This window comes from Neovison vison, chromosome 2 (genome assembly GCF_020171115.1).
Source record: "Neovison vison isolate M4711 chromosome 2, ASM_NN_V1, whole genome shotgun sequence".
Classification (NCBI taxonomy): domain Eukaryota; kingdom Metazoa; phylum Chordata; class Mammalia; order Carnivora; family Mustelidae; genus Neogale; species Neogale vison.
Genome location: NC_058092.1, coordinates 161,716,316 through 161,739,523, shown reverse-complemented (window position 1 = coordinate 161,739,523; position 23,208 = coordinate 161,716,316). Strand labels below are relative to the sequence as shown.

Genomic DNA, 23,208 nt, shown 5'->3' with positions numbered 1-23,208 from the left:
GTAAGGAGAGTGCATCAGTAATCAAATTCTCACAAAGAAGCAAAGCCTTACTGATGAATTTAACTAAACATTGAAATAAGAATTACACCAATTCTTCTCAAACTTCTCCAAAAATATCCAAGAGGAGGAAACATGCTCCAAATCATTTTATGAGGACAGCATTATCCTGCTACCAAAAATGCAAAAGGACACTACTAGAAAAGAAAATCACAGGTCACTAACCCCAAGGAACACAGATTTCTCAATAAATACCAGCAAACTGAATTCAACAGCATATTAAAAGGATCATTCACCATGATCAAGTGAGATTTTTTTTTAAGATATTATTTATTTATTGGACAGAGAGATCACAAGTAGGCAGAGAGGCAGGCAGAGAGAGGAGGAAGCAGGCTACCTGCTGAGCAGAGAGCCCAATGCAGGGCTCAATCCCAGCACCTGGGATCATGACCTGAGCCACCCAGGCGCCCCTCACCATGATCAAGTGAGATTTATCACTGAGATGCTAAGAGGGTCCAACATACATGAGCCAATCAATGTGACACCCCACAATAACAGAATGAATGAAAAGAATCATATTATCATCTCAGTGGGCACTTTAGAAAAAGCACTCAAGAAATTTTAACATCCGTTCATGATAAAAATTCTTAACAAATTAGGTACAGAAGGAATACACCTCAACATAAAAAGGCCATATATGGTAAGCCCACAGCTAATATCATCCCCAATGGTGAAAGACTGAAAAGTTTTCCTCAAAGATCAGGAACAAGACAAAGGCATTCCCTTTCTCACCATTCCTGGAAGTCCCAGCTAGAGCAATCAAGCAAGAAAAAGAAATAAAAGCTACCTGAATTGAGAAGGAAGAAGTAAAATGGTCTCTATTTGCAGACAACATGGTTTTATACATGGAAAATACTAAAGACTCAACCAAAAAACTGTTAAACATAATGAATGAATTCAATAAAGTTGCACACATGAAATTAACATACAATAATATGTAGTGTTTTTATAAACTAAAAATAAAAGTTCTGAAAAAGAAATTAAGAAATTGATCTCATTTACAATAGCACTAAGAACAATAAAAGACTTAGGAATAAGTTTAAGGAGGTAAAAGATTTCTATCCTAAAAATTACATGAGATTGATGAAAAGAAAAGAAGAGGATATAAGTAAATGGAAAGGCATCCTCTATTAATGGCTTTGGAAGAATTAATATTGTAAAATGGTAATACTATCAAAAACTATCTATAGATTCAGTGCAATCCCTATCAAAATTTGAATGGCATTTTTTACAGAAGTAGGAAAAAATCTTCCTAAAATTTATATGAAGTCACAAAATCTCCCTAATGGCTGAAGAAATCCTGAGAAAGAAGAATAAAGCAGGAAGTGTCACACTCCCTGATTACAAGCTAATCTAGTAAAGCTATAGTCATCACAACATACTGGTACTGACATAAAAATGGAAAGATAAATGGAAAAGGACAAAGAGCCCAGAAATAAACCCAAGCATAGATGGCCTACTAATACTTGACATGGGGGCCAAGAATACCCAATGGAGAAAAGACAGTCTTCAATAGGGGCACCTTCCTGGGTGGCTCTGTGGGTTAAGCCTCTGCCTTCAGCTCAGGTCATAATCTCAGGGTCCTCGGATGGAGCCCCACTTCAGGCTCTCTGCTTGTCCAGGGAGCCTGCTTCCCCCTCTCTCTCTGCCTGCCTCTCTGCCTACTTGTGATATCCCTCTCTCTCTCTGTCAAATAAGTAAATAAAATCTTAAAAAAAAAAAAAAAGATAGGGGTGCCTGGGTGGCTCAGTGGGTTAAAGCCTCTGTCTTCATCTTGGGTGGTGATCCCAGGCTCCTGGGATCAAGCCCTACATCGGGCTCTCTGCTTGGCAGGGAGCATGATTCCCTTTCTCTCTCTCTCTCTCTGCCTGCCTCTCTGCCTAGTTGTGATCTCTGTCTGTCAAATAAATAAATAAAATCTTTCTTTTTTTTTTTTTTAAGGTCTTGGATCTCAGTTTATTATGAGGCTGAAAGAAGCACTTTATATAATATAGTTAAAAATGGAGAATCATTTCATGTAATAGTGTCTTTTCTCTGGTGTAATAAAAGGTTACATGATATAGTCAGACTACTCAATTTTAAACCCAGAAATGATTTCTACTCTGCCCTAAATTTGCAGATTTCTGATGCAGAGGTCAAATCTTAAAAAAAAAAAAATAAAATAAAATAAACAGTGTGGGATAATGGGATATTTACATTTAAAAGAATGAGACTGTACCCATATCTTAACCACTCATTATAAATTAATTAGAAATAGATGGAAAGACTTAGATGTATGACCTGATATCATGAAACTCCTGAAAAAATGTAAAAACAAAGCTCATTGATATGGATTTTGGCAATGATATTTTGTATATGACACCTAAACCACAAGCAACAATAGCAAAAATAAACAAATGGGACTACATCAAACTAAACAGCTTCCATAAAAACCAAAGAAACCACTAACAAAGTGAAAAGACAACCTACAGAATGAGAAAAAAATGTATGTAGACTAGTATCTGATAAGAAGTTAATATTCAAAATATATAAAAAACTACTATAACTCAATAGCAAAAAACAGAGCAGTATAAAGGATCCTCAAAAATTTTTTTAAAAACCGAATTACCATATGATCCAGTAACTCACTTCTGGGAATATATCCAAAGGAAATTAAAACACTAACTTGAAAAAGGTATCTGCATTGCCATGTTCATAGCAGCATTATTTATGATAGCCAAGATATGGAAATAACTTGTGTCCATCAATAAACAAATGGATAAAGACGTTGTGGATATGGAATATTATTTAGCAAAAAAAAAACACAAGGAAATCTTACCATCTGTGACAACAGAGCAAAACTTGAAGGAACTATGCTAAGAGAAATAAGGCAAAGTAAAGAGAAATACTGTGTGATTGCACTCATATGTGGAAAACTAAAAACAAACAAAAGACTCAGAGAAAAACTGACCATAATTATTATCAGAGGTGGGATAGTAGGGAGAAGGGCATTGAAGGAAAGTGGTCAAAAGTTACAAACTTTAAATAAGTTCTAGGGATGCAACATAGAGCATAATGACTGTAGCCAACACTGCTGTATGATATACAGGAAAGTTCTTTGAAGAGAATAAGTCCCAAGGGTATTCACCACAAGGGGGAAAAAAATGCCTTTATTTCTTCTTTTCTTTTTCTTGCATCTACATGAGAAGATGGATTTTAGTGAAACCTATTATGGTAGTCATTTCACAATATAAATAAATCAAACAATCACAATGTACATCCTAAACTTACACGGTGGTGTATAAGTATATGTCAGTTAATTTTCAATGAATACATAAGTAAATAAATAAATATATGACACATCTAATAAGAGTTGTAAGTCAAGAAGACTTTACCACAATGTGTCATCAAATCTTCATGAAAATCTAAAAGCTGGTCACGGATTTCTTCAGGACATGGACATTCACTTTTGTCATCCTTGAAATTGAGAAGCATATTGATCTGAAAGTTTGGAAAAATAAGAAAGAGGTGAGCAAAAGAACGGTGAATTCAGGAATGACACAGAAAAAAAATCATAAAAACCAAAGATGTTCAAATCTTTTGAGTATACACAAATTGCTGCCCAACAGATGAAAAACCATTATTACTCAGTACAATGAATACCAAAAAAATAAATAATACTATTCAAAGCCTAGCTTGCTGCAAAATAGTCCCATAATTTGCTTCCTTTTTCTCAATTCCAGAGAATGTTAGACCCTTATGTACTTAGGGCCCTTAAATCAACTAAAATCTAAATATTATTTAAAAAAATATTTTTTATGCTTCTCTTAGATTTCCGTTTTTGTCTTGCTAATTTCTAAACTTCCTGAAGTACTTTAAAGAATACTTTTTGAGAAGGATATAGAGTAAAGGTGAAGAAAAATCCAAGTAGAAAATAAAATGGAGGGACGCCTGGGTGGCGCAGTTGGTTGGACGACTGCCTTCGGCTCAGGGCGTGATCCTGGAGTCCCGGGATCGAGTCCCACATCGGGCTCCCAGCTCCATGGGGAGTCTGCTTTGCTCTCTGACCTTCTCCTCGCTCATGCTCTCTCTCACTGTCTCTCTCTCAAATAAATAAATAAAATCTTTAAAAAAAAAAAAAAGAAAAGAAAATGGATAGCTATTCTTTTACTAACATTAATGATTCAATTAAATAAACTTCAACAAACTATCCTCCATTTGTTTTAGTTTTACACATAAAAAAACTACATTTACATTTATGAATGAAGAAAAGAATGTTGCTGTTTCATAATTTCCCCTGACGAAACAATTTTAAGTTTGCTTTTTAGAGTTTTTTAATGTGAACTTTTTGTTTAACTTTTATTTCAAGATAATACGCATATGCTATGGTGAGACATAGTCAAAGAGATACCATATATCCTTTACTTATTTTCCCCTGGGAATGGGTAACATCTTTACAAAACAGCCAATACAATATCACAACCACAACACTGACACTGATAATCAAAATAGAGGACAATTTCATCACCTGAACAATCATTTCTCCTATCCCTTTATAATTACATCCACTACCCTCCCACATGCTCCTCATCCCTTATTCCTGTCAATCACTAATCTACTGTCCATTTCTGTACTATTGTCATTTCAAAAATGTTACATAAATAGATACAGTAAATACACACATACATTCCCACCTGATCCTTTTGATGTCTGCAGGGTCTGTAATGATACCTCATTTCATTCCTGATATTGGTAATTTGGGTCTTCTTTCTTTTTGTTAGCCTTTTCAGTGGTTCGTAGATTTGATATTTTTAAATAGCCAGTTTTTAAATTCATTATTTCTTTCAATGGTCCTGTTTTCAGTTTTATTGATTTCTGCTTTTATCTATATAAGTGCTTTCCTTCTACTTGCTTTGGGTTTATTTTACTCTTCTTTTTCTAAATGTCTGTGACAGAAGCTTAGATTATTGATTTATTTTTCTCTCTTTAAGTATTTAGTGTCAAAAATTATCCTCTCAGCACTGCTTTGGCTTTTCCCACAAATTTTCCTATGTAAAATTTAATATAAAATTAAATTATATTTAACATTAAATATAATTTAATATAAATATTTAATATATTTTCATTTTCTTTCAGTTCAATATGTTTTTAAATTTCCCTTGAGACTTCTACCAGAGTTATTGAAAGATTGTGTTCTTTAGTTCTCTAGTAATGGGAGACTGCCTGTTACCTTTCTTTTATTGATTTCTAAGTTGAACTCCATTGTGGTCAGCAAAAAGATTCTGTATGAAAAAAATCCAATGCTTTTAAATGTGTTTAGGTTGTTTTATGGCCCAGGATAGAGTCCATCATTGAGAATGTTTCAAGGGAACTTGAAAAAAAATATATTATATCCTTGGGTGAAGTGTTCTACAAATATCCAAAGATCCTGTTTGGTAGTGCGAGGGTTGTGTTTTCCTATATTCTTGCTGACTTCTGTCTAGCTTTTCTATCAATTATTGACAAAGAGGTGCTGAAGTCTCCCCGTATAATTGTGTATTTATCTATTTCTTCTTTCAGTCCTATCTGTGTGGACCTCACATATTTTTCAGCTCTATTATTTAGTACATGTACATTTGTCTTCTTAGCAAGTTGCTCTTTTATCATTGTATAATGTCCCTGTCTGTCTCTGATAATTTCTTTGTTATGATATACACCTATTCTTTCATAATATATCTTCTTCACATATTTTTAAAAATATTTTATTTACTTGACAGACAGAGATCACAAGTAGGCAGAAAGGTAAGCGGGGGTGGGGGGGGGAAGCAGGCTCCCTGCTGAGCAGAGAGCCTGATGCGGGGCTTGATCCCAGGACCCCGGGATCTTGAACTGAGCCGAAGACAGAGGATTTAACCCACTCAGCCACCCAGATATCCCTTTTTTCATAGATCTGAAGGAATACATACACCCAGATGTTTATAGCAGCATTATCAACATTAGCCAACTATGGACAGAGCCCAAATGTCCACTGACTGATGAATGGATAAAGAAGATGTGGTGTATATATATATACACACACAATGGACTGTCACTCAGCCATCAAAGAGAATAAAATATTGCCCTTTGCAATGACACAGATGGAGCTAGGATATATTATGCTAAGTGAAATAAGTCAGTACCATATGATCTCACTTATATGTGGAATTTAAGAAAGACAAATGAACATATGTGCAACCGTCCCTCAAAACAATGTACTGCTTAAAATATAACCCATGAGAAATTGCACTAGTCTAGCAAGCATGCTTAAAGGTTGCCTTAAGAAAAACATGCATTAGCAACAGGTCTCTGGGGGAGAGAATGATTTACGGCTTGGAAGCTGAGCAGCCAGGAATGCCTGGCCCGCTCTGGGTGGAACACCACCTGCTTCATTTTTTTCATCATCTGCCCTGCCTCAGAGACAGCCTGCCGTTAATCAAGATAATCCCTTTAAATGTGCTTGCTCCCCTATAAATTCTAGACTGCATGACCAAACATATCCTACTTTCCTTGCTTATCTGTAAGATTTATAATCCATGTATAAGTGATATTCCTCCTTGTTTATCTACAAGGCATCTGGTTAATGCAGAGCGCTCTTCTACTCCTTTGTTGATTGTTATCTTGTATCTAATAATATGGGACTGAGCCGTTGTTCGCGGCAACAGTCTTCTCTACTGCTCCCTGTCTCTCGCACCTGACTTGTTTGTGCCTCATTCTTCTCTCGTGCACCATGGGGAAGTGGCACATATGGGATGGGAGAAAAGAAAAAAAGGAGAGAGCGAAACAAGCCATAATAGATTCTTAATGACAAAGAACAAACTTAGGGCTGGTGCAGGGAGGTAGGTGAGGATAGACTAGAGGGCACTTGTGATGAGTGCTGGGTATTATATGTAAGTGATGAATCACTGAATTCTACTCCAGAAACCAATTGTTCACTGTACGTTAACTACCTAAAATTTAAATTAAATTGATCTATCTATATCTGTGTAACCTTTTTCATCCTTTCACTTTCAACCTCTCTATATCCTTCTATTTGATATGAGTTTCTCCTAGAAACCTAAGACCATATGGTCAGGCCAAGTTTCAAAAGCTACTCTGCCAATCTCTGCCTTTTAATTAATATATTTAGATTATCTATATTCATGACTTTACTGATGTGCTATAACTTAAATCTGTAATTTTCTGTGTTTTTTGTTTGTTCTGCTTTATTTTTCCCAACTTGCTATGGGTTCCTATTTTTAGGATCTCATGTTGAGTTAACCCTGGCATTTTTTAATTAATTAATTTATTTATTTTTAGTGTATCTCTATCGATAGCTTTTTAAGTGGTTGCTCTGGATATTACATTATACATACATAATTCATTATAGACTACTGGCATCAATATGTTATTGGTTTGAGTGAAGCACAGAAAATTTACCTCCCTTTATACCACTTATCCTCCTTTATTTAAAATATAAAATGTCTTGCAGTACCTGGGAGGCTCAGTCAGTTAAGCATCCAACTCTTGGTTTCAGCTTGGGTCATGATGTCACGGTCATGGGATCCAGTCCCACATCAGGCTCTAGGCTCAGCATGGAGTCAACTCATCCCTCCCCCTTTGCCCTTCCCCCCATGCTTGCTCTAGCTCATCCACACGTGGTCTCTTTCCAAAATAAACAGATGAATAAAATCTTCTTTAAAAGTTAAAAAATAAAAACTACGTAAGTCTTAAGTATTCCCTATAAATACATCTAGAACACATTAGACAGCTTTATCATTTTTGCTTCAACCAACAAATATAACTTAGAAAACTGAAAACGAAAAGGAAAATGCATTGTAGTTCTCCATGCTTTAACACCTTCCATAGTTCTTTCTCCATTCCAGATTTTCACAATTTTCTTCTATAGTCATTTTTCTCTTTATTTCAAGGACTTTGTTTACAGTTCTTTCAGGGTCTGTCTGCTGTAGTCCAGTTCTCAGTGTGTTCCTTCATTGGAGACTGTCTCAATCTCCCCTGCATTCCTGAGGGATGTTTTTACTACCTATAGAATTCTGGGTTTTCGGTCTTTTTCCAGTTGAAAACTGGTGTGCCTCTTCTGTCTCCGTCTGGCCTCCATTGGCCAGTCTGAAATCGCAGTCACTCACACTGCTTTTCCTCCTCTGCGCATCATTTCTTTCTCACTGCTTTCAAGATTTTCTTCTGTGTTCTTAGTTTTCAGAGGTTTGACAATGATAGTCTTGGTTTAGATTTCTTTGGGTACCTAGTTTATTCGGCTTCTTGAGTGTCTTTCTTTGTATCTTTTGCCAAACTTGAAATGTTTCAACCATTATTTATTTAATTTTTTTTTTCCAGTTCCCCTCCTTTCTCCCATCTCTGGGACTCTAATGTCACAAATGTTGGCTCTTTTGTTATATTTGCAGGGTCCTGAGGCTTTTATTTTTTCTTCTGTTTTTCCGACTGGGTAATTCTTTTTTTTTTTTTTAATTTTTAAAGATTATTTATTTAAAGTTATTTATTTTATTTTTAAAAGTTATTTAAATCTGATTATTTTTAAATAATATGATTTATTATTTAAAGATTATTTTATTTATTTAAGAGAGAGAGCATGTGCACGTGCACAGGGGGAGGGACAAGGGAGAGGGAAAGAATCTCCAGCAGATTCCCAGCTGATCACGGAGCCTGATGTGGCACTCGATCTCATGACCCTGAAATCATGACCTGAGCTGAAATAAAAAGTGACACTTAACTGACTGAACCACCCAGACATCCCTGGACTGGGTAATTTTTTTTAAATTAGCATATCATGTATTATTTGCCCAGGGGCACAGGTCTGTGAATCATCAGACTTACACATTTCTCAGCACTCACCATAGCACATGCCCTCCCCAATGTCCGTAACCCAACCACCCTCTCCATACCCCCCCACTCCAGAAACCCTCAGTCTGTTTCATGAGATTAAGAGTCTCTAATGGTTTGTCTCCCTCAAAATCCCATCCTGTTTCACTTTTTCCTTCCCTTCCCCCCACAATCCCCCAATCTGTCTCTCAGACTCCTCACACCAGAGAGATCATATGGTAATTTGGCCTGGGTAATTCTTGCTGTTCTCTCTTCAGTTCAGTGATTCTTTTCTCTTTCTCCTTCCTTCTACTACTAAGTCCATCCACGTAAGGTTTCTTTATTCTGGTTATTTTTCAGTTCTAAAACTTCCATTTGGTTCTTATTTCTATATTTCTTTGTGATGAGTTCCCCTCCTGCCCCATTTTGAAGCAGTTTTATGATGAATGCTTTAAAAGCCTTGTCAGACAAATTTAACATCTTCTTCACCTCAGAGTGAAGAATATCTTCTTGATATCTCTTGATATCAAAGATCTTGAATATCTTTTCTTTAAGTTTTTCCTGCTTCTTAGTGTGATGAGTGATTTTTTTTTTTAATTGAAACCTTGACATTTTGGTCTTATGAGACTTCTGGATCTTATTTAAATGTCTGGTTTCTTTTGACACTACCTAGCAGGAAATGAGTTTGAGCTGCCTTGTTACTTGCTACTGCCTGGTAGGAATGGAAGCCCATTTCTTCACTCAGCTACCATGAACAATGAAAGAGGAGAAGACATTGTTCTCACTGGGCAAGGGGAAATCCAATTCCCCACTAGACTCAACTCATTCAACCCTGGCTGGAAAGGGCAAAAGTGCCATGCACTTACTTCTCCCTCTCTGGCCTCTACTGACACTCTGGAAGAAGCAGGCCACATTACCAGTCATCAGGGATGAAGTCCCAGCTCCCCACAATTTTGCCTGGAGCACCTCATTGCAGCCTGGTGAGGGTGGAGGTCTGGGCTCTCCACTTAGTGTCTGTTGGTTGGGGTGGGGGTAAGGCACAGTTTCGTCTTGTGTTCGACTGGAGTAGTACTGTTAGTCCCTACAAGTTTTTGGTTTTGCTAGAAAGACAGTTTTCATGGTCTTTTGGCTAGACATAGAAGCCCTTGGTTGGGCTTTTCTTGTTGATGCCCATTGGATTTCTGCACTGTGGGCTCCTTTAGCCCCAAGTCTGAGATAGATGAAGCAAAAAGAAAACCCAGGGGACTTATCACAGGTCCTCAGGTCCCAATTCCATAGCCAGTCTCCTTGTTTCTACCTTTTAGAGTCTTCCCATCTAATCTTTTATGTAATTTCCAGGATTACAGTTGTACTTAGAAGGAAGAATCGAGAAGGTCCATGTACTTCATTTTTCCAGAAGCAGGAGCCTCTTGACATCAGTTTACCAAATGGATTTAATTTGGGAAGGCTTGGACTTGTTTTCTGCTCCATACATGCTCTTCCTGGCAATGAACAAAATTCCACGACCCCTCCCTCAAAGAATCTACATTCTGGTGAGAAGACAACTTCTGCTATTAGTCCCTAAACATTTTCACTTCTAAGTATCTTGAGAGGGAAATGCTAAGGACAAGAGACTGAAGATGAGATCTGGTGGTTATACCTTTTTACCACCATCTTGGAAATCTCCCGCACCAGGCATCCCATTTTGAAGTAGATTCCAGACTAGCTCATTGTCTGGATCAGGCATGTGCCCTTGGTTCAACTGTACTGCTGTACAACTGTACTCCCTCTCACCAAGGGAGAGAGGTGGGTTTGGAGTGAGCAAACAGAAGAACCATTAACAGGTGATCCATCTTCCGGCAAGCCTTGGGGCATCGACATTTGGTCTTACAGGAGGGACCAAACAGAAGGTATCTGACATCAATTCTTAGAATGGAGGGGCTCCTTTTCACTGGGGTGGTGCCTTGTCAGCCAACGAAGATCTTGGACAAGACTGATGTGCCAGATTCTGAAGTTCTCAGAATCTGGCACATCAGTCTTGTCCAAGAGTCTAAATACACATGATACCTTTCAGTAAGTCTCTTGTTTGTTTAAACTAACTGGGTTATTTTTTTTGGTGAAACTAAGAATTACTGACTAAATCAATGTGACTTAAAGAGAACAGGAAGGGAAAAAAAACAACACACTTATAACTTATGATATAATTTTGCAATTACTATATCCTGGATGATGTAAAACCCAAAGAAAAAAGGAAGGATTTCCATTGCACTCTCATACCTGCTCTTGAGGGGGCGATCTAAATTCCTTCGTTTTCCGGGCAGTGAGGGCAGCTGACATGTTTAAGGCTTGCATTACTTCGTTATATCGGAAACGCTGGTTGTCTTGGAGCTTTGCTACGAAGTCATCGGAAAAGGCCACAATGGCTTCTATCCGGTGCCGGACTTGGCAGTCACAGAGGTACTGAAGCAGCAGGCACATCTAAAAAGATGATGACAAAGGAGATGAGATTTAATTTCTGGATCTTTACGTGGTGAATGCGTATCAGATCAAAATCTGTGGCAGACATGCTTAGTGGCCAACTCTTCTCTATAAACAAAATTCTGATTTTGTGCAGGCTGTGGTTGGTCCCAGGGGATAAGAAGTAATTTTTCTAGCCAAAAGGGTAAATACTCATTCTTCTGGTGAACATTTACCATCCTGGCCTCCTCTCAGCCACAGGAACTATGGCGAATAAGATATATAAGGAGAAGTTAGCCAGGGGGTCCTGTGGGAAAGATTTCTCATAAAAAATAAAAGACAAAAAAAAAAATAATAAAAGACTAGAACACCTTCCCCCTCCCCCCCCCCAAAATGGGAACAACTGGGTAATGAGTGACATGATCACTTCACTTTAGGATGAAAACCACACACCGAGGAGCACAGGAAAATATTAATGGCCAGGTTCCTGAGGACATTATTGGGCCACTATATGAATTTTAGAACTGTGTACCTCCAGACTTCTCATGTAAATTAATTAAGTGGTTCCATAGCTTACTCATGAAACAGTTAGTTGGGTATTCTTCTACCTGAATCCAAAAGGATTTTTAACCAACAGTATATGTTGGTAGAAACATGCCTACGAGAGAATGTTCTGCCCGTACTTAGGAAAACATTTAAATCATATAATACCAACAACCAGTATTATATAATACCGTACAAGGAAGGCAGTAGTTAAAGAACACTTCACAACCACAACAGGCACATTCCTGTCAATGCCAGCTCTGAGGAAGCCCTATCATCTACCCTCCTTCTCCATGACCTTCACCCCACCCTAACATGGGGTGAAGGGCATAGACCTTCATGGACATGGGCATGGACCTTGTGTCTGGACCAACATAACAGCTTCTTAACTAAGTGGACTTTAGATGACCCTCCCTTTCTCTCCTTATCAATTTTCATCACAGATTTTTTAAAATTTCTTTTCAGTATAACAGTATTCATTGTTTTTGCACCACACCCAGTGCTCCATGCAATCTGTGCCCTCTCTAATACTCACCACCTGGTTCCCCCAGCCTCCCCCCATCCCGCCCCTTCAAAACCCTCAGATAGTTTTTCAGAGTCCATAGTCTCTCATGGTTCACCTCCCCTTCCAATTTCCCTCAAGTCCCTTCTCCTCTCCATCTCCTCTTGTCCTGCATGCTATTTGTTAACCCTCTTACACTGTTGGTGGGAATGCACCAACTTGCATTCTCAGTGTGGAGATTCCTCAAGAAATTAAAAATAGAGCTTCCCTATGACCCTACAATTGCACTACTGGGTATTTATCCCAAAGATACATATGTAGTGAAAAAAAGGGCCATCTGTACCCCAATGTTTATAGCAGCAATGGCCACAGTCGCCAAACTGTGGAAAGAACTAAGATGCCCTTCAATGGATGAATGGATAAGGAAGATGTGGTCCATATACTCTATGGAGTATTATGCCTCCATCAGAAAGGATGAATACCCAACTTTTGTAGCATAACAGATTTTTCTAGAATAAAAACTTCCTGTTAAAATTCTTCAGTGATTTAAAAAAAAAATTCTTCAGTGATTTTATCTGAACTTAGGATAAAATTTAAAGTCTATTATATGGCTGGTTCTATCAAATGCCTAGATTCTACATGAACTGCTCTCTGCCTACTTGACCCATTCCCCTTAGCTCATTAAGCTAACTGGTCTTTTTCTGTCTCAGAATCTTTGTTGAGCTACATGCTCTGGCTGAAAATCTCCTAGAACAATCTTCCTGCTCCTACTTCATGACTACTGGACTCGGGCTCATCCACCTGACCTCAGCTTAAAAGCCACCATCTCAGAGAGGACTCCCCCATCTTTCCTGCAGTAATCCAGGGGACATTTCCTTTTTTTTTTCTTAGTCATCCATTCTTTTCCTTCAGATCACTTAATGCAATTAGCAATAAACTATTTTAGCATGGAGAGATAAACAAGTGCTTATTTCCCTTAGGGACTGTGAACGTCTGGAAGGTAGAGTCCACATCTGCTTCCTCCAACCAGAACCAAGTGTCTGGCTCAATCAATGTCGACTAAGGAGGGAAGAGCAAGGGAGCTTGTCAATGATGCAAACCATCAAATGGACTCTGGTGAACTAAAGAGATGTTAAGAAACGATCCTTAGACATCTTCTTGATGAGCGCAAGAAATAGGCGATGTCTTTAATTTCTTAAAGCAAACCCTTGCTGTGTGAGAATGGGCACACTTACTGGCAAACAAGTATTCGAGGGTTGGTGTGAGTGGAGGCGAGGTTAGAAAGGGGGTGAGGTGCCTTCAATTTCAGGCATTCCAGCAATGAATGAAGAGGGAGGAGAAAAAGGGCTGGCAGGTGGACACCTAGGCCTACACACACAGACGCAAATTACTAAAGGTATCTCTGATGAATTACTGTCAGTTGACTCCCTTGGAAAAATCACAAATTCCATTCTAAATGCAACACAATCATATGGACACATCCCTAAGCACAATAGGAAGTTGGTTAATTTTATGAAAAACTGTCAATATATAGGAACACCAAAGTACACACACAAGCCCCGAGAGAAAAGGAGACAAAGGTAAATATCAATACCTTCACAGTTAGTGACTTTGAAATTGACTGAAATCATTTTTTCTGATTACCTGCAATTTAACTGGCTCAGGCAGTTTCATTTGGAGCAGGCCTTCCTTGGGCCTCTTACCCCCTTTGGCTTCATCTTCCCCAGCTCCCTCTGGCTTGGAGTCTTCTAGGCTGGGCTCTTTCTCCAGCGTGTCCGTCTCCTCTTCCGGAGTGGTGGCTTCCTTGAACACACTGGGCTCTATCAACCGCAAGATGTGTTTCAAGTCCTCATTGTGGAAGATCCCCATAATTAGCAGAGTATAGAAAAGCTTGATGAGAGGTACAAAGAGGAACTCAGTTGTCCCCCCAACGGGGTCCCGGGCATGAAGGCTGCCCTCCTTAACAGCTTCTGTCAACATCTGAATGGTTTTGGCCTTGAGGATGTCCAGCGGGAACTCTGGACTGTACTGGTAACATTCATTATTAATGCTTACAAAACTGGGGGAGGAAAACTGTATCCGTGGCCTGAGGGAGGTGCTGAGGCCAATCCCCGGGAGGCCATGTTTTTTGTTCTCGTCAGGGAAAAGGGTGATGCTCTTGGTCTCCTCCGTCATGGGCACGATGAACTCACTGTTCATCATGAGCCTGGCCGTGGCGTAGGAGCTCAGGTGGATGTCAATCAGCAGGTCGTAGTAGCCAGCGCGCAGCAAGCCGGGCATATACTTGTTCTCGATGGCGTAGAGAAGCTGAGGCTCATCGACGTGGCTGCACAAGGCGTGTGCCACCCGGTGGTTCCCAAGAGCGCAGACAGCGGAGTAAAGCCGGAGAGTGTGATAGTGGAATTTCAGCAGCTCCTCCTGTTCCGTCAGCTCCAGTATGTCCACAGACCTGTGAGAGAGGGGGCGCAGTAGCGAGGGGAAGCATGGGACACTTTTCAAAATTCTGAGTCGCAGGAGAAATCTGCGTACATCGTAAATTTCAAAAAAAGTTATGGAAACGCTTAAAAAAAAAAACTTTCCTATGACAGGTTTCATGATAGCGTAGTGGTTTGTTTTTGGTTTTATTTTTCCTTAATCAGTACTATGTATGTTACAAGTTTTCCCATGTGTACAATTTTACGTTGGAAATTTCCAACTGCGGCACTTGGAGCTTTTCCATCTTCCATCACCCCAAGGTTTGGGGCACCGCTTTTCGATACGGTCTCCACCTGGATGTAGGGGGCTCCCTTTCTTCCAAAATGTAAGTACTCCTTGGAAAATCTGGAACGTCCCTCTCCAACTTGGCTAAACTGGCTCGAGAAGCAAGGAAACTCTGCCTTGGGGTACGTTGCCCATGTCTCTGACCCATGATTAGCTCCTACCCTGACAGTCAGAAGAAAGGGAATGGAGGGCTAATTCCTCTGACATGAGTTACCATCTGATACATGCCCCACAGCCCCTACATGTCCACCAACGCAGTCCTGGTTTCCACCAGATTTGTGTAGCTCGGGAAAACAAACACTATCTGTGACATTGCACTTGGGAAAGTTTCTACTGGGAAACTGGTTACACTGGGCTCTTAATTCAGGTCATTTTGCTTTTTATCATGCCCTTCTAACACATAAAACCTTAAAAGTGTGGCCAGAATATGCCTAAAATAAAGCCATTCCTTTCAAAAGAGAGTCAATTTTTTAAAGCACATAATTATTTTAGATGTGCAAAATTTTCTATACTATTTATTCGTATATTATTAAGATGGCTTATAGGTGATACATTCACAATAAGGGGAGTGACTCATTCATCTAGGAAAACATCCCTGGTGAGACTCTAATATTAACTCATCAGAACATGGGTTATATGACTTGTGTATTAATACTTATCATGCGCTTAGCCCAGTACACAGTAGGTGCTGGGTAATTCTTTGTGACTATTTGTTGTTAAGCTCTGTCACTGTCCTTAGGACTCTATCATTCTGCCCATGCCCACCTGTACCTAGGCTGCCTGGCTCAAAGGTATCCACTGAAAGCCTGATGGTGCCGAATTATTCGAGACTGCACCTCTGAAATCTCAGAACCATGGGCTTTATGCATTGGAAACCCAAAGCAAATGATTCCCCACCCTGTGTACAACCTGGGCCTCTAGGAAACCACACAACCATGGGGCTCAGCTGCTAGCAGCCAGTTCTTGGGAAGGTATAACTGAGTAGGCATTCTCCTTCACAGTATAGTGGACAATGATTCCCAGGTCTTAGCTAAGCCTCCCAGTTTCTCAAGAAGACTGTTAGTCTGGCCAATGGTCAAATATATATATATATATATATATATATATATATATATATATATATATACCTGTTCATTGTAGCAACACAGAACATCCTCACTCTAGGTTCTTACTGAGGAATACAACTTTCTCTACTGTCTAATCACTCTCAAAGTGTCAGTATCTAGAAACATCTAAGGACTCTACAATTTTGCATCATTGCCGCCACCTTCCCATATATCCGCCTTTATTCACTTTATGGCACCCTGTCCCTTCCTTTAAAGAACCTCTCCTCCCTACCAGACCATGAAATCTTTTAAGGTAAGAGTCATGTCTGTTTTGTACACCATTTACTATCCAGTGCCGGGGACACAGTGGGAACTAAGACATATTCGTGGAATGAATGAGTCAGGGAAGTATGAAGGATGTAGAGTCTACATCTTCTAACTCTACTCATAGGTGAAGGCAAACCAAAGCACAGATGTCAATCAGTTTAATCTGTCTTCCCCCGCCAACTGCTCATAGCAATATTCATACGTTAATGAGCTATGGCTTTAACTGCAGGAGAAGAAAAGAAATAACTCATTGTTTTATCTGGTATAAGGACAATACTAAATATAAAATAAAACACTCGTTTAGGGGCACCTGGGTGGCTCAGTGGGTTAAGCCTCTACCTTCAGCTCAGGGCATGATCTCAGGGTCCTGGGATCGAGCCCCGCATCGGGCTCTTGGCTCAGTGGGGAGTCTGCTTCCCACTCTCTCTCTGCCTGGCTCTCTGCCTACTAGTGATCTCTCTGTCAAATAAATAAATAAAATCTTTAAAGAAAATAAACATAAAAAAACCACTCCCTCAGCCCATGATACAGATTATACTGTCCTTTCTAAAAATTCTCCCTTTTCCTTCTTCCCTATATGTGGAGTAATCTTTACTTTGGGCTTGACTACCCTGACAGTCAGAAGAAAGGGAATGGAGGGCTAATTCCTCTGACATGACTGGACTGGCTTGGATCAATAAAACAGGAGTGAACAAGCAAAAAGAAGTTCTCAGAGACCTCAAGTGTCCTTTAACCCTCCTGTACACCTTAGCCACAGAAACCCTGTGTCTCAGGCTGGAGCTGCTCCAACAGCTTGGGCCTTGGGATAAGAAGGCCGGCGGACCACACACATCCCCCATCCCAGCCCGGAGCAGACCTCGTGCAACCACCGAGTCTTAAGTTCAATTGCAGTTGCACTTGTCGGAATGCTTACCTGCTCTGGGTGCAAAGAAAACAAGAGGAAAGGAGCAATATCCCAGAGCTCCTCCAAGGGCAGTACAATAGTTTTGTTTCAGTAACGAACTGGTTGAGAAACAGATTTCAGCGTAGAATATGTGAAATAGTATCTCCATCGCCCCCAAGAAACTGGGTATTTTTAAGCTTCCTTTTGCTCCCCCAGCAACACCCCCCAATTTCGAAGGGTCCCAATCAGACGGTAAAGGGCACGTGGGGCTGACCTGTTCTCCTCCGGGATATGAAGAGACATGAACTGCAGAGGATCCAAACACTGCACCAGCCAGCCTTGGCGCTCACTGATTCGAGAGACATCTACCTTCAAGAACTGGTTGGGCATCCTGCTCCACAGGACGTGGGACAGAAACTGCACGTGGAGACGCGGCGGACACTGCGGCACGGGGTTTTTGTGCTCGCTCTTGAATAATCCCGCCGACAGAGGCATCACATTCTAGGGAACGGGGTGGGAAGGGGGAGTAGAAAAAGAATTAATTTGTAACAGTCTATGGGGTTAACGATAATGACCACGGTCCTGTGCAGGAAAGAGGTAGTGGAAGTAAGATATTCTCCACGTCCAGCAATGTCAATACAAGAAATAAGATATCTTGGACTGAATCGCTCCTGCAAGGACAAGAGGAGAGAATATTATGAAAGAATGTATCTCCAGCTGGTCTGGGGGGATGGCTGGGTGGCTCAGCCGATCCTCAGGGTCCTGGGATCAAGTCCCATATTAGGCTCCCTGCTCAGTGGGGAGCCTGCTTCTCTCTCTGCCTGCTGCTCCCCCTGCTTGTGCTCTCTCTCTGTCTCTCTTTCTCTAATAAAATCTTTAAAAAAACAAAACTGGTTTGGGGATATTGTTTTCGTTATACTTTCTGGCTCACTGCGAACACAATGGCAACCAAGTATAACCACAGAAACTTCATATTTCTCTGCCGAGCAGGGCCCTGGGTGAAATCCTACATGCCTTCAGGCTGCTTTTGGTGCCCAACTCTGTAATGAATTGCACCCACTTGGCTCTCTCTCCTCGCCTGTCCCCTGTCACCTACCTCCTCCTGCAACCACTCACCCACCCCCTGTGGGGTTTATCAGGCTTTAGTAGCTGGTGGTACTCCAGAGACAGCTCGACAGATAAATGGGACCATCACACAAGGAAACAGAATTCATCAGACATTAATACAATTTATTTGTCGATCACCTTCCTCTACCTTCAATATGTATCATCTTCAGCCTTCCTAATTCCTTCCGTCTGGTCTCAGGGAAAGAAGTCTCTACTGGACCACAACTTATTGCCATACTTATGACCTTGATACTACCCCCACCTATCTCTTAAGGGCCATATAAAAACAATGACCTCACCTTTCCCATTACCTTCAGTGTCTCCCTCTCCCGTAAAGCCTTGTCTACTGCATACTTACAGACAGTCTCATCCTCAAGCTACTTTCCAATCCTCCTCTTTTAACGGGGAGGTGGGGGAAAGACCCAGAACGGCTTTAGGTACCAAATGAACAGAACACACAAAATCGCTCCTCTCATCCAGCTTCTATTTTTTACATTGAAGATAAAAAATAAAGTCAAAAGAAAAAAAAATAAAGTCAGAAAGCAGACTCAACAGTAGACTCAGGATGAAGGAAGCAGAAGGCAGGATGGGAATAATAAACAGGTAGTCAGAAAAGGGGTCGCTGAGAAGGTGATCAAGAAAGATCCGAAGAAGAAGAAGCAGGTGGACGTGCAGGGGAGGAAATTTCCATGCAGAAGGGTTGGTCAATGCAAAGGACCCAAGGAGGAAGTCTGCCTGGCGAGTCTGAGGAAGACTGGAGGCCAGGGTGGCTGGAGTAGAATGAAGGGGGTGAGAACAGGAGAGGAAGTCAGGGAGGTAACAAGAGAGCAGACTGTTTCGACTTGAGAACCATCATGAGACCTAGGATTTTTGTGCTCAGGGAAAGAGGGTTTGTAAGCAGTGGAATGACACAATCTGATTTCTCTTTGAGTACAGTGACAGTCACTCAGATTGTTGAGTGATGAACAGAGGGGCAAGGCAGAATTCAGGAGCCTCCCTCAAGAGGCCACCGGAGGAACCTGATGGGGAATTATGGTGATGGAGATTGATGTGGTCATCAGAAGGGGTGACGGTGACAGGTCGCAGGCCGGGGATTCACTGGTGGATGGAACTGGGATGCGGAATGTCAGGGAGAGAAGTCAAGGATGACCCTGAGGTTGTGGGCCTGAGCAAGTGACTCTGCTATTCACTGACATGAAGAAGACTGTAGATCAGACAGGTTAGGAGGAGGAGGTACAATGGTCCACATTTCCATTTTGGACATAATTGGACATATATAATCTGAGATGTCTGTAAACACACAGATGGAAATGTCAAACAGACCAACACTGAGTCAGAGTTCTAGGAAAGGACCACTTTTCTGGTTAAATTATATATATATATGTTTTATATATACAGAGAGAAAAATATATAAAATTTATATATACATAAGTAGGTATAAATACATATATACACATATACAATATACATTGTGTGTGTATATATATATGTATGTGTGTGAAAAATATACATGTATATATGTATATACATTTAGATATTTGCTGTCTTTCTCTCATTTTCAATCCTGAATTTGCTATAATATAGCTTGATCCATCATTTTGCTGAAATTCTTCTGGCAAGGTCAGAGAAGCCTTCCTAATGAGTAAGAGTCATGGATTCCTTTAGACCATATTATATTTGCCTTCCTGTGGCTGCTAAGAATCTCATTTTACAAAGGCAGAAACTGAGCTCACACAGCTGAAGGAACATGTCCAAGGTCACCGAGGTAGCCCTGGAAAACCATCTACTGTATCCATCCTGATGTGTGCCTGGCATCTCAAATCTACAATTGCAAAATTCAATTCAGTTCCTTCTCCTGCATTTCAACAAGCTCTTCTGCTTGATGTATTAACATCCCTTAGTTATCCAAACTAAAAAAATTTAAAAATTAATTTAATCCCTGATTCTTCACTTTCTTGAGTACCTGAATCCCATTCAGCAACAAATCCTATCGATCCAATTGTCACATTTTATCCATTTCTCCTCTACAGCATCTTCTCATTTATCATTCTCTCTCCATTACAACTTCCACGACTCTCGTCACCTTGTCATGTACAGACAGTGTCAGATCGGCAGCACCTCCTTAATCCTGCCCGTTCTCACTCTCGAGACAGCAGACCCCTCTCCACATTGCCACCTCCGTGTGACTGTCAATGTATTTTTCCAAAATACTCAGGCTCCTGCTTCACATTTCCAATGGATCAACACTGTCTACATAACAGGTGCCAACTTCTTAGCATGGCATTCAAGGCCTTTCCAGCTTGCTGGGACTCAGTCTCCCTTCTATCCACATTGATCTCCAGTCACATCCTGGAAGGCGCCCTTGGTGAGAGAGAGTCCCAATGAATTCTTTAACCTCCAGCTCTCTGACTCACATAATTTTGCTTTCTTCGGCTCTATGTCCGGAATGGCCTCTCCTATTAGATATATTCTGAGAGCTGTTATCCCACAGTTAAGAATCTACCTGCATGTCCTCTCTTCTTTTAGTTTTACTTGATCTACCCCCTCCAACCTCCAACTTCTCTGCTCTTCCCTGTGTTCCCACAGTTCTCTATACCTGCCCTGTTCTAGCACTTACCATTAAGTAGGAGTTTCAGGTCTTTAAACCCACTTACTAGTTCACTTCTGAATTCAGTGATTATCAAATGGTATGTTATTGGGCATTTTTATTCCATATAAGCCTAGTTTCATTGAATCTAATACTTTCGATGACCACAGAGAAACCCTTTTTTGTTCTTAACCATTTCAATGAATTAATAAATACTTTAAATTGTCGCTAAAACCCTTTCTAAATAATTTCATTGCCCCAGTGACCTGAAGGAGATTACAAAACTTTCAAACATGGCTTACCTTTCTTTTAAAGGATCATTTACATAACTAATATGAGTACTAAAACAAAAACAAAAAAAAAATTGAATTCATTTAAGAAATAACTGCTATCCCCTAATAGAAAGACCCCAAATATCATATCAGCAATGAGTCTTTCTTACCTTTATTCTTCCCAACTCAAACTGGAAAACATTGGGACTTGTTGCTTGTGCAAACACTGCAGGAAATAATTTTGTACTTGGCTCCACCTTAAATAAGCAAATGAATTTGGTAAGATTAGTCAATGAAGGAATGCTAAGAAAAAATATTTTCTTTATAATGACTAGAAGGGGACTGGACATCTGCATTCTCTCAGAGAGATACCCTCTTTCAATAATGATTTTGGACTATTTAATGGTGTTATCATATGAACATTTTTAGAGGAATATACTGTTTCCTCTGAAAGGCACTGTTATTATTCAAACAGAGGTAGAAGGGTAGAATTAAACTCATTTCTATTTTAATTTTCTTCTAATTTCTTTTTTTTTTCTAAGATTTAATTTATTTACTTGAGAGACAGAAAGAGAGGGATCCCATGCAAGGGGGAGGGGCAGAGGGAGAGGGAGAAAGAAAGAAACCCAGGCAGACTCCCTGCTGAGCCCAGAGCCAGAGCCAGGGCTCGACCCCACAAACCTGAGCTCATGACCTAAGCTGAAATCAAGAGTTGAGATTAACCAACTGAGCCGGCCAGGGACCCCACTATTTCCTTCTAATTTCTAATGTACTTTTTGATCTAAAATGTGTTTTCTTCTCATGGGGAGAAAGGCTTTCTTTCTGGAAGCACACCACCATCTCTGCCCACAGACCTGGTAGTACGTGCCCAGCTCCTTGCCGTTGGCAGTGAACGTGAGCAGCCCGCTGGCGGCATCCACGACGCACCCAATCTCCAGGCCATTGTTGTTGCGCCCTTGCCCAGGGCTCATGCTCTCGCCCGCACACACCATATAGCAGTTACTGCGTTTGATGCTGAATTTCAAAAAGAAACCACATTTTCATCTTCGTACAACCACAGACATAACAGAAAGCGTGTATATCTTGCAAACTAAACCTAAATTATGCTGCGCAAGCAACAAGCTCATGCTGTAATGGGAGAGGTGCACAATGGGCCCGATTCTGTGATTCTGAGCAAAATCCCATTGACTTCGTGGACATTCTGAATCAGGTCTTACACGTCTCTGAATTTCACACCTAATGGAGACAGGTCAACAAGTTGGAACCAAGTAAAAACTGACCTGCACCTTCCCTCCAAAAACTCAAACCAAACTGGACCTTTTTCTGAGGTTCAAAAAAGTTTAACTATTTAATAATCATCCAAATTTGCAATTTTCATTCTCAAAGGGTTCTTTTTTTTCTTTTTCCTTTTTTTTTTTTTTTAACCACTTGTTTGGGGCTGAGAAGCATTCATTTCCAAACACTATCAAAGTCCTTAGGCAAACTCTATGTGAGCCATCAATGATTCAGTATATTTAAAATTTGACTAAAATGATGCCCCTTTGTGGACAATTCCCGGTGATCTGTTATGAGAGAAAAAATTAGCTAGAATATGCATAAAATCAGCGATATTAACAACAAACCCTTGTTTCACCTTCACGAAACCTTTACAAGAGACGGTAATAAACCTAAGTGATTTCAGCTTTGCCTCCTTCCTTTTCTCTGCCACAGCAGAGTGGTGAGCGCATGAAACTAGTAAAAAAAGTCAAAGACAGGCAAGTAGGAGGAAAAGAAAAAGAAGGCTCAGATAAAGTCAGTTTTGGAATAATCAAGTTGGCTCTGTTTCTTTGCACTATTTACATAAGATCCAACAACCCTTCCCTACCCTCTATTTCTAA

At 40.2% G+C, this 23,208-nt stretch overlaps 1 protein-coding gene across 6 annotated transcripts in view; it reads right to left on the bottom strand.

The window, feature by feature from the left end:
- RYR2 (ryanodine receptor 2) overlaps positions 1–23,208 on the bottom strand; it is a 535,490-nt gene that overhangs the window by 206,361 nt on the left and 305,921 nt on the right. For all 6 annotated transcript variants that reach the window (XM_044239419.1, XM_044239420.1, XM_044239421.1 and 3 more), the window contains 6 exons: positions 22,186–22,345; positions 21,502–21,588; positions 17,640–17,866; positions 13,994–14,798; positions 11,125–11,325; positions 3,432–3,537 (listed from right to left, as the gene is read on the bottom strand). In XM_044239419.1, the coding sequence (XP_044095354.1) occupies positions 3,432–3,537; positions 11,125–11,325; positions 13,994–14,798; positions 17,640–17,866; positions 21,502–21,588; positions 22,186–22,345 (1,586 nt within the window). The remainder of the gene's footprint in view (positions 1–3,431; positions 3,538–11,124; positions 11,326–13,993; positions 14,799–17,639; positions 17,867–21,501; positions 21,589–22,185; positions 22,346–23,208) is intronic.